At 61.2% G+C, this 11,357-nt stretch overlaps 2 protein-coding genes across 3 annotated transcripts in view; both read left to right on the forward strand.

The window, feature by feature from the left end:
* The window catches only part of PDLIM7 (PDZ and LIM domain 7), a 15,620-nt gene extending 5,683 nt beyond the window's left edge, over window positions 1–9,937 (forward strand). Inside the window, exons 4-10 of one of the 2 annotated variants that reach the window (XM_031066844.1) lie at window positions 10–26; window positions 7,264–7,322; window positions 7,409–7,643; window positions 7,721–7,901; window positions 8,058–8,178; window positions 8,636–8,751; window positions 9,032–9,731. In XM_031066844.1, the coding sequence (XP_030922704.1) occupies window positions 10–26; window positions 7,264–7,322; window positions 7,409–7,643; window positions 7,721–7,901; window positions 8,058–8,178; window positions 8,636–8,751; window positions 9,032–9,118 (816 nt within the window). In that variant the 3' untranslated portion in view covers window positions 9,119–9,731. Of the gene's footprint in view, window positions 1–9; window positions 27–7,263; window positions 7,323–7,408; window positions 7,644–7,720; window positions 7,902–8,057; window positions 8,179–8,635; window positions 8,752–9,031 lie in introns of both variants that reach the window. The other variant, XM_031066843.1, reaches the window with a different exon arrangement.
* A 354-nt stretch (window positions 9,938–10,291) lies between these two features.
* Window positions 10,292–11,357, forward strand: part of DBN1 (drebrin 1) — a 13,578-nt gene continuing 12,512 nt past the window's right edge. Inside the window, exon 1 of the mRNA XM_031055211.1 lies at window positions 10,292–10,382. Within this exon, the coding sequence (XP_030911071.1) occupies window positions 10,292–10,382 (91 nt within the window). The remainder of the gene's footprint in view (window positions 10,383–11,357) is intronic.

The raw sequence follows: 11,357 nt of genomic DNA on the forward strand, positions 1-11,357 counted from the left end.
TCCCTACAGGTGCTGAGCCTTGACAAGTCAGTAAGCCTTTTACCTGCTCTCTCTATCCTCCCTGCATGCCTCTTCCCTGCCAGGGCCCTGTCCTTCAGGGCAGGGCCAGCCTGGGGATGGGCAGCCACTGCTCTGCCCATGTGGGTGGGTCACTGCTGGCACCAAGCTGTCCCCAGTGTAGAGAGGGCAGCTGCCTGTCTCTGCCAGCTGCTGGAGCCCTGGAGTGTCCTTGTGTGTGATCCATTCTCTGTTCCCCAAGATGTGGCTGTGCTGGGCAAGGACTGATGGGCTGTGCTGGGCGCCATGCCCATGGCCAGGTGGCACTGCCATAGATGGCTGTGGTGCAGTTTCCCTGGTGGTGTTTTTTGACCTTGGCTTATTCTTGCTCTGTGCTTTCTCTTTCTGGCCCTTGGGGCCAGTTTCAAATTGCCAGGAATGGTGGTGGTCATTCCAGAGTCCTTCACAGGCCCAGCCTTTGTGAGGGAGCAGTTGGGGGCTGGGAAGGAGGACAAGGTGTGATGTCTCTGGTACCGGTGTGCTGTGATTCTGTGCTGGGGAAGGTGGGGGACAGCCCCAGGAGATCTGTCAGATTTGACAGATGGCTCTGTCACTCACAGGCAGCCCCCACAGCTGCTGGAGCCCCCCCGCAGCCCTGTGTGTGACCCTGTGAAGCTGCGGATGTTAGAGGACATTGAGGACTCAAAGCCCCCCAGCTGGACCTCCCAGTCCCGCTCCTTCCGCAAACTGTCCCGCCTGGTGGGCGCCGACGCCAGTGAGTTCTGCAGGGCCTGGCATTGCCCAGCTTTGCTGGGGAAACTGGAGCTGGATAAAGGCTTTGGTGCCTCGTGGAGTGTTGGTTTTGGCCCTGTGGGGCAGTTAAGCCAGGCAGAGCTGCCTGGGGCTGTGTGAGCTCGTGGTGGTGCCACTGGGCTGGGGCTGTGCTCTGCCCCGTGACCAGGCAGGGCTGTGTTGGGACAGGTGGGCACTGGGAGGAGAGGGCCTTTTCCCTTTCCTGCTCCTTTCCCTTCCTGCTGTCTCTGGGCCTCAGTTGCTGCAGACTGACTCCATCTCCCCCTTTCTCTCCTGCTGTGCTCAGTGGAGGATGGTGAGGACGAGCTTGTTAGAAAGCCCAGGTAAGGGGAGCGTGTGCTGGAGCAGCAGTAGGAGCCACAAGGTGCCCACCCCAGGCTCAGCCCGCACACCTGGTTCTCTCTCGCTGCTTGCAGTCACTCAGGGGAAGCTCTTTGCTCTGTGGCTGTTTTTTCTCTCCGTATCAAAGAGTTGAGCTGTTGGTGGAGCTGCAGAGCTCACCCTGCACTCACCCCACAGTGGGCACTGCCAGAGCTCAGCCACTGCTCTGGCCATCACCTTGGGAGGGTCCTGCTGGGACACCCACCAGCCAGACAAGATGTCCTGTGCTGGGTAGGACCTGCTGGGCACTGCTGACACCAAGCTGGGGAGGCCAAATTCTGCCATTGCTTCTTGAGGAAAAGGGATCTGGAGAAGGCTGGTGCACTGAGAACACCTTGCTGGGAGTATTGGGAGGTGCTAGGCAGCAGCTGGACAGTGTGCTGTGAGCCTGGCTGTGGCATGGCAGGGCAGAGCTGGCTGAGTGTCTCTGACTTCTGCTTCTGGAGTGCATTTGTGAGGGATGGGCTGTGCCGTGCTCAAATACTGAGTGTTGTGCTACTCTTCTTTTCAATATCACAGGGATGCCCATGGGTCCAGCTGGGGCACAGTGGAGCAGTGGTGAGTGCCAGGGCCTGGGCACATTTGGCAGCACTGCCCTGTGCTGAAGCAGGGTCTGTGCTTGGTGCTGGCTGAGCTCCTGCCCTCTGTCACTCACAGGCAGCCCCCACAGCCTCTGGAGCCGCCCAGCACCCCCGGGTGTGACCCTGGGAAGTTGAGGATGTTGGAGGACGCGGAGGGCTGGCAGCCCCGCACCGGCACCTCCCAGTCCCGCTCCTTCCGCAAGCTGGCCCAGCTGACGGGCACAGATGGCAGTGAGTTCCCACAGGGCCTGGCACTGCCTGGGATTGTGGGACTGTTTTGGGGTAACCAGAAGTTGGGAGGAGCAGTGGGATGATGTAGCACCCGGGAATGTTGGTTTTGGCCCCAGTTAACTCCCTGAGGGCAGCTGAGCCAGCGGGAGCTGCCCGGGGCTGTGTGTGGGCTCATGGTGGTGCTGCTGGTCTGGGGTTGTGCTCTGCCCTGTGGCCAGACAGGGCTGTGCAGTGGGGCCAGGCGAGTGGAGAGGTTGGTTTTCCTCCTTTCCCTTCCTGCTTTTCCTGGACTTCAGTTGCTGCAGACTGACTCCATCTCCCCCTTTCTCTCCTGCTGCACTCAGTGGAGGATGGTGAGGATGAATTTATTAAACAGCCCAGGTAAGGGGAGCGTGTGCCAGGGCAACAGCAGGAGCCACAGGGTGCCCACCCTGGGCTCAGCCCACAAGGCTTGTTCTCTCTCACTGCTTGCAGTCACTCAGGGGAAGCTCTTGCCCTGTTGCTGTTTCTTCCTTCCTCTCCTTATCCTCCACCCTCTGTCCTGTCCTTTCCTTCTTCCTAGAGCCAAGCTGTTGGCAGAGCCACAGGCTCACCCCACAACAGGCACTGCCAGTGCTCAGCCACTGCTCTGTCACCTCAGGAGGGTCCTGCCCAGACACCCACCAGCCAGGCAGGCTGTCCCCAGATGAGGTGTCCTCATGCTGGGTGTGCAGGCAGGACCTGCTTGGCACTGCTGGCATCAAGCTGGGGAGGCCAAGATGCAGCACAGTGTGCTGGCCACAGTGGGCAGGGGTGGCTGCTGGCACTGACAGCACCTTGCTGGGGATGTTGGGAGTTGCAGGGTAGGGAACTCAGCCAGACCTGGGGCACAATGTCATATGGGGCCAGGGAATGGCTGCGAGGCTGATCAGGAGTGAACGCTGTCAGCGTTTCCACAAGGCTCGTGTGGTTCTGGGGCTGTGGATGTGTATAGGGAGGGATGGGCTGGTCCAACACTGACTGCTGTGCCACCATTCTTTCTGATACCACAGGGATGCCCATGGGTCCAACTGGGGCACGGGGCAGCATCGGTGAGTGCCAGGTTCTGGCAGAAGTGTTGGCATGTGCCAGGGCATCTTTGGGGATGCTTCCCTGTTCCAGAGCAGGGTCTAATCCTGGTGCTGGGCCCCTGCCCTCTGTCACTCACAGGCAGCCCCCTCAGGCCCTGGAGCCCCCCAGTGACACTGTGTGTGACCCTGTGAAGCTGCGGATGTTAGAGGACATTGTGGACTCAAAGCCCCACACCTGGACCTCCCAGTCCCGCTCCTTCCGCAAACTGGCCCGGCTGGTGGGAGCAAACAGCAGTGAGTTCTGCAGGGCCTGGCCCTGCCTGGCTGCCCAGCTGTGCCCAGCTTTGCTGGGGCAGCTGCTAAAGGCTGTGTTGTGTTGTTACAGGAGGGCATTGGTTTTGGCCCCATTTGGCCCCTCTGTGGCAGCTGAACCAGCAGGAGCTGCCCAGGGCTGTGTGGGCTCGTGGTGGTGTGGCTGGGCTGGAGCTGTGCTCTGCCCTGTGGCCAGGCAGGGCTGTGTGTTGGGGCAGGGGAGCTGTGGGAGGAGAGGGCATTTTTCCTTCCTTTCCCTTCCCTTTCCTTCCTGCTGTCTCTGGGCCTCAGTTGCCACAGACTGACTCCATCTCCCCCTCTCTCTCCTGGTGTCCTCAGTGGATGATGGTGAGGATGAGCCCGTTAAAAAGCCCAGGTAAGGGCAGCAGCTGGAGCCACAAGGTGCCCATGCCAGGCTCAGCCCCCACAGCCACTTCACCCTTGCTGCTTGCAGTCACTCTGGGGGTGCTCTTTGCACTGCTGGGGGTTCTCCCCTCCCTCTCTGTCCCCTCTCCCAGACGTGAGGTGTTTTCAGAGCTGCACAATGGGCACTGCCAGCACTCAGCCACTGCTCTGACCGTCACCTCAGGAGGGTCCTGCCCCAAGCACCCACCTGGGTAGGGGTGGCTGGTGATAATCACAACACCTTGCTGGAGATGTTGGGAGGTGCTGGGCAGCAACGGGTCTTGGTGCTTTGCATCCCGTGCAGCTGTGGAGCAGCTGCAAGGCTGCTGGTCAGTATTTCCATGTGGCTTGTGCCTCCACGGGGCTGTGGGTGCATATGGCAGGCATGGTCAAACAGTGACTGTTGTGCTGCTGTTTTTTCCAATGTCACAGGGATTCCCATGGGTCCATCTGGGGCATAGTGGAGCAGCGGTGAGTGCCATGGTCTGGCAGAGGTGTTACCATGTTCCAGGTCACCTTTGGCAGCACTGCCCTGTGCTGCAGTGTTGGGCAGGGTCTGTGCTTTGTGCTGGCTGAGCTCCTGCCCTCTGTCACTCACAGGGAGCCTCTGGAGCCGCCCAGCACCCCCGGGTGTGACCCTGGGAAGCTGCGGCTGATGGAGGACGCGGAGGGCTGGCAGCCCCGCACCGGCACCTCCCAGTCCCGCTCCTTCCGCAGACTGGCCCAGCTGACGGGCACAGATGAGAGTGAGTCCCCACAGGGCCTGGCGCTGCCTGGGGATGTGGGACTGTTTTGGCAGTGGGGTGATGTGGCGTCAGGAGTTTGATTTTGGCCCTAAGTCACCCTTGAGGGCAGCTGAGCCAGCGGGAGCTGCCTGGGGCTGTGTGTGGGCTCGTGGTGGTGCTCGTGGGGCCGTGCTCTGCTCCATGGCCAAGCAGGGCTGTGTGATGGGGTGAGGGGATGGTGAGTGGGGAGGTTGGTTTTCCTCCTTTCCTTTCCTGCTTTTCCTTGGCATCAGTCGCTGCAGACTGATGCCATCTTTCCCTTTCTCTCCTGCTGCAGTGGAAGATGGTGAGGATGAGATTGTTAAAAAGCCCAGGTAAGGGGAGCATGTGCTGAGGCTGCATGTCCCAGGTGTCTGGGCACTGCTGGCTCTGAGCTGGAGATGCTGGGCTGCACCTTAGCCTTTTGGGCATACAAAGAGTGGAGGAGGCTGATGACACTGGGAAAACCTGCCTATGAGATGGTGGGAGGTGCTGGGAGTGCCTGCACCTGGGGCACATTGTCCTGTGAGCCTGGTGTGGCAGAGCTGGGTGAGTGCTGCTGGCTCATTTCCCCTCAGCATCGCTACTTCTCATGACTCTGGGCAAACGCTTTGCCCTGTTGTGGATTCTTCTCTCTCTCTTTGTCCTCTCCCAGAGCTCAGGTGGTGGTGGAGCTGCAGAGCCCACCTTGTGCTCAGCCCACAACAGGCACTGCCAGTGCTCAGCCACTGCTTTGGCCTTCACCTTGGGAGGTTCCTGCCTGGACACCCCCTGGCCAGGCAGTTTGTCTCCAAATGGGTGTGCAGGCAAGACTCACTGGGCACTGCTGGCACCAAGCTGGGGAGGTTAATATGCAGCACAGTGTGTAGGGGTGGCTGGTGACACAACACTTTGCTGGGCATTTTTGGAGTCACAGGGCAGGCACTGTACCTGGGGCACGATATCATGTGGGGTCATGGAATGGCTGCAAGGCTGGTCAGGAGTGAATGCTGTTGGCATTTCCATGAGGTTCTTGTATCTCTGAGATTGTGGGTGCGTATGGAAAGCATGGGCTGAGCCGTGGATCAGCCACTGACTGCAGTGCCACCGTTTTTTCTGCTGCCACAGGGATGCCCGTGGGTCCAGCTGGGGCACAGTGGAGCAGCGGTGAGTGCCAGGGTGTGGCAGAGATGTTGCCATGTGCCAGAGCACCTTTTGGAGTGCTTCCCTGTTCCAGAGCAGGGTCTGTGCTTGGTGCTGGCTGAGCTCCTGCCCTCTGTCACTCACAGACAGCCCGCGCAGCCTCTGGAGCCCCCCAGCACCCCCGGGTGCAGCCCCGGGAAGCTGCGGCTGATGGAGGACGCTGAGGACTGGCAGCCCCGCACCGGCACCTCGCAGTCCCGCACCTTCCGCAAGCTGGCCCAGCTGACGGGCACAGACAGCAGCAGTGAGTCCCCACAGGGCCTGGCACTGCCCCGGGGTGCTGGGCTCTCCCTGGGCTGCCAGGGCCCAGCAGAATCTGGAGTGGCACTGGAGTGTTGGTTTTGGCCCCGTGTTATCCCTGTGGGGTGGCTGAGTCAGGGGAGCTGGTGGGGCTCTGCGTGGTCTCGTGGTGGTGACACCGGTCTGGGGTCTTGGTCTGCCCTGTGGCTGGGCAGGGCTTTGTTTTGGGGCAGGGGTTGGTGGGAGGAGAGGTTGGTTTTCCTCCTTTCCCCCCTTTTCCCTCTTGTTGTGCCTGGGCCTCTGTCTGTGAGGACTGACTGTTTCCTCCTTTCTCTCCTGCTGCGCTCAGTGGAGGATCATGATGATGTGTTTGTTAGGAAGCCCAGGTAAGGGGAGTGTGTGGCAGCAGGAGCTGGGGGGCTGCACGTCCTGGGCAGAACCCCTTGGGTATTGCTGCCCCTCAGCTGGGAATGCTGAGCTGCGCCGTGGTGCCCCAGAAACGGTGGGTTGGGAGTGGCTGATGGCACTGGCCAAATCTCGCTGGGTTGTTGTGGTGTTTGGGCAGCATCTGGACCTGGGGCACAGTGTCCTGCCATCCTGGTGTGGGGCTGTGAGGCAGCCATGCTCGTGGATGTCACCAGTTTGTCAGGGTTGTTCCTTGTTCTGTGCAGCCAGGCAGGGGGGTGGACAGCACCCCATTTTTGCCTTCACCTCTCTGTGACACCTCCTGCCCTGGTGCTGTGGTCCTTGGGTACCAGCTGTGCCCAGTTTGCTCTGACGCAAATAAAAGTTGGGTTTGTTGCCATCTCCTTTTTGAATTTGTCTTGGAGAAGCACAGAGCCACTGGCTCTCCCTCTCTCCCTGTCCCCCTTCTTTCATTGGGCTGTGCCTCTTTAGTCCTGGCTTGCCCTGCCTGTTCCCAGCGCTACTGAGCTGGACCCTGGGGCTCCCTGCATCAGGCCACATCCAGGTCCCCCTGCACACCAATGAGACTGGGGGTGATCATCACATATTAGTAGGCAGCCAAAGTCTGTGTGGTCCCTGGGGTCCCTGGTCAGTGTGGAGAAGCCCAGAACCTTCTCTCCTGCCTCTCCCCAGACCACCACAGTGGGTACCAGAGACCCTGGGGATGCTGTGTCTTGGCTGGACTGAAGGCCCTTGGCTCAGTACCTCATCACTAACCCAGTTACTGCTGGGCATGGGGGCTTGGCCAGCTCCCTCCCGCTTGTTGGGGTGGGGAGCCCTGCCTGCACCCCCTGGGCAGTCACCAGCCATCAGGGCAGGCTGGATTAACTGCTTGTTCTGTAGCCAGGTCTCCGTGCCGGACCCGTCCCCAGGAGCAACGATGAAGACTGAGCCAGGACTGGGTGAGCAAAACATCTCTGGGCTTTTTGGGGAGGGGCTGCAGAGGGATCAGGAGCACTCTCCTTAAGGCTTGTGTGTGTGTGTGCAGCCCCCAGGACCCCCAGTGCCACCCCCAGCCCCACCAGCCGCCCGCCCTGGGCTGTGGACCCCTCGTTTGCCGAGCGCTACGCCCCGGACAAGACGAGCACGGTGGTGAGCAAGCACAGCCAGCCAGCCACGCCCACCCCCATGCAGAACCGCAGCTCCATCGTGCAGGCAGCCCAGCAGGCCCCCGAGGGGCCCGGCCGCACCCCCCTCTGCTACAAGTGCAACAAGGTCATCAGGTGAGCCCCGGCTGCCACCACTGCCACACCGCTGTCTTGGTCCCCGGCGTGGCTGACATGGCTCTGTCCTGCTACAGGGGACGGTACCTCGTGGCGCTGGGACATTATTACCACCCCGAGGAGTTCATCTGCTGCCAGTGCAGGAAGGTGCTGGATGAGGGCGGCTTCTTTGAGGAGAAAGGCTCCATCTTCTGCCCCAAGTGCTACGACACGCGCTACGCACCCACCTGCGCCAAGTGCAAGAAGAAGATCACTGGGGTGAGTGTCCCTCAGCCTGCCCTCCATCTCCTGTCCTTGTCCTCTGCTGTGGGTGCCTGGCTCTGTCCCTTCCCACCTTGGTCCATCTCAGGGGATTCCTTGTCCTTTCCTGCCCTTGGTGGTCCTGCCCCTGGGCTGACAGTGGCTCCCCTCCAGGAGGTGATGCACGCACTGAAGATGACCTGGCACGTGCAGTGCTTCACCTGCAACGCCTGCAAAACTCCCATCCGCAACCGAGCCTTCTACATGGAGGAGGGACAGCCCTACTGCGAGAGAGGTAGGACCCAGGGACCCCATGTGTCACCTCATGTGGCCCTGGGGCACCGTTGGGACTCAGCAGCTGCACAGGGCTGGGGCTTGAGCTGCCCTGCTCTGTGGGGCTCCCCCTGGGCTGTGGGGAGCACAGAGACCCCAGTCCCACAGCCCTGAGCGCTCCATCCTGGTTCTCCCTAGCTGCAGGGTAGTGCCATGCTCCTATGTTGCCATGGCAATGAGGGAGGATGTACATCAAAGCTACTGCTGCATCCTGGGAGTTGAGGTTCTCCTCCTCCCCTGGAGCCCTGTGGTGGCCGAGCCACCCTGCACCTTTTGGGGCATTCTCTCACCTGGATGGGGCTGGCAGAGCTGTCTCCAGGCTGTGCCTGTGGGATCCTGGCTGAGCTGCAGCCCTGCTCCCCTGGGATGAGCAGCTGTAGTGCATGGAAGTGCTGACCTGTGCTCTGCCTTCCTCACAGACTATGAGAAGATGTTTGGCACCAAGTGCCGCGGCTGCGACTTCAAGATCGATGCTGGGGACCGGTTCCTGGAGGCGCTGGGCTTCAGCTGGCACGACACTTGCTTTGTCTGTGCGGTGAGCAGTGTGCCTCCCTCCCCAACTGCTGCAGGGCCTGCGCCTCTCCCTGGCAGTCCTGCTCTGGGTGGGCTACACCAGCAGCACTGCGGACCTGCTGCCACAAGATTTTTCCCACTTGCTTCCATTCCGGGAGCTTGGAACTCTGCTCTGAGCCTTCTGGTCCCTGGCAGTGTCCCAGACCCATGTGGAGGTCCCTGTGTGATGCCAGTGCTGGGCTGTGGGGGATCCAGAGGCTGACTCAGCCCCACAACCTGACCAGCTGCACTCTTCTCCCCAGATCTGCCAGACCAACCTGGAAGGGAAGACGTTCTACTCCAAGAAGGACAAGCCTCTGTGCAAGAGCCACGCCTTCTCCCATGTGTGAGGGGTGGGAATCCAGCTGTGCCCACACATGCCCCTGGCCCTGCATGCTCCTCTCCCCCTGTCCTGCTGGCCCCAGGGAGCCAGGCTGGGCCCTTGGCCCTTTCCCTTGCTCCTGCCTCTTTCCTGGCAGCTCCTGGCTCAACTCCAGCCAGATACAGTGCTTGATCCAGAGCCTTTGATAGCTGGGTGGCTTCTTATATGCTTCTCAACTGGCCCTAGGAGCCCTAGGAATGGGATGCTGCATGGATCTCCTGCCCCTGAGCCACCAGCATAGTGGGCACAACCATGCTGAGGCTGGAATTGGAGAGGGTCTGCCACAGCTGGGCTGCTCCCTTGCTGCCTGGCAGCTCAGTGCTGGGGCAGAGACACTCCTTACACATCCCTCCCTGCGTGGGTGAGGACCAGCTCCTGTCTCACTCTCCCCAGCCTTCCCTGCTGTGTGCCTGGGGCTGGAGACCCAGCCCTGCTCCCCTGCCTGGGCCCTGCCCATGACAACCCACCAGGCACTCCTCAAACTGCTGCAGTGGCTTCCTGCCCCAGTTGCATTCTGGGGCTGTCTGTCCCTCATGCCCCCCACCCTGGTGGCATCCCCTGGGGCTGGCATCACCCCCAGCTGTGGGCTGGCAGTGTGTGCTCATGGCCAGCCCAGCCAGGCAGCTGCTCCTGCAAGGCTTGGGCACAGCTTCCTACCAAAGAGCTCTCTGCCACTGCCATCCTGGGGCCACCGATGCCTCTCCCCAAACCACACCCTCTGGTCGGGCTGCCCTGATGTAGCCACGGTGCTTTTAGTGCCTTTAATAAACACGTCTCTGCAAGTGCCTCCTGTCTCCAGGCCCGTGGTTTTGCCGAGTGAGGTGCGGCCGGCTGGGAGGGTCATGCTCTGCCCTCATCCCGCTCACTCTGGGGCCTGACTCAGCTCCTTCCAGCTTTCCAGGGAAACTCTTTGCCTCACATTTCTGCTCCTCTGCTTGTGTCAGCCCAGGCTTGACCCCTTGTGTCGGCTCGGTCATCCCTCTTGCAGCAGGCAGGACCGCTAACGGAGGCAGTAATAAATCTGGGGGGCAAATTGCAGCAAGGAGAGATGGGGATGGGGTCAGACCTTAGTGGTGACCCTTGTGGGGCAGTGTCCTTGTGCCTGAGCACTGTAGAAGTGTTGAGGAGCCATGGGGCACGCATGGGCCGCGTGCACCAGCTCTGGGCGTTCTCCAGCGTGGAGCAGCCAAACGTTCGCTCATGCGATGCAGCTGCCGTCCCCAAGGACGGGGGTGAGGCCACAGCAGCGCCTCCAGCTGGAACGGGCTGGAGGGCAGCGGCTGCGGGGAAGTGGCTGGTCTCCTCCCTCTCCACTCTGACAGCTGGAACGGTCATTAATAATTGCAGCTCTTGCCATGATGAGCAATTGTAAGGAAAATTGTCTTGCTCATCTACTGGAAGGTTCTGCCGGGGGCAGGAGCTGGCTGTGGGGAGCCAAATGCCTCCTGGCATCACCCAGAGCTGGGCTGCGGTGCCATGTCTTCTCACTGCCAGTTCCAGGAGTGCAAAAGCACATCAAAGATGGGGTGAGCAAAGTCGAGGAATAAAGACAGGCTGCGGCTGGGCCAGGCACTTGGGCTGGGGCACAGGAGGGCAATGGGATGGTCACACTGAGAAGCAGCAGGACACGGGTGCAGCAAGGGACAGAAACAGCTGGTGCCTGCCTGGCAGGGCTGGCAGGAGCAGGACTGGGTGCCCCCGTGTGAGTCCCAGCTGGGCAGCCAAGGTCAGAGGAAGCACAGGGCAAGGTGAGGTGGCCGTGGCCGCACCGTGGCCGCCCCGCGGCTGGACAGCAACCCGTGAGTGGAGGGTGGGGAAGGGGCAGGGGCAGGCAGTGGTGCGGGACGGAGCCTGCTGCCGTAGCATGGGAACAGGTTCTGCCAGATCAGCCCCAGGTGCCCAGCAGGGCCAGGGTGCTGCAGCCAACCTGCGTCTCCCCTGGGGAGAGCCGAGCATCCCCTTGTGCTGCTGCAAGGTCTCTGCTCTTGGGGGGCTTGGCTCTGGTTAGTTCCCTGTTGCCTCTGGGCCATCCTGATGATGCCTCTACCACCCAAGGTGCCTCTGTGCCTTGCCAAGGGCATCTCTTGCCCACCAGCTCTGCGCACCATGTGAGGAGCTTGTGCACAGGCAGCGGAAGGAGGGTCTCGGGTGGGCTGCGGAGGTGGAGCCTGGGGAGGGGCTGCAGCCTCGCTGCTCCGAGAACAAAG

Source organism: Geospiza fortis, unplaced genomic scaffold, assembly GCF_000277835.1.
Source record: "Geospiza fortis unplaced genomic scaffold, GeoFor_1.0 scaffold55, whole genome shotgun sequence".
NCBI lineage: Eukaryota > Metazoa > Chordata > Aves > Passeriformes > Thraupidae > Geospiza > Geospiza fortis.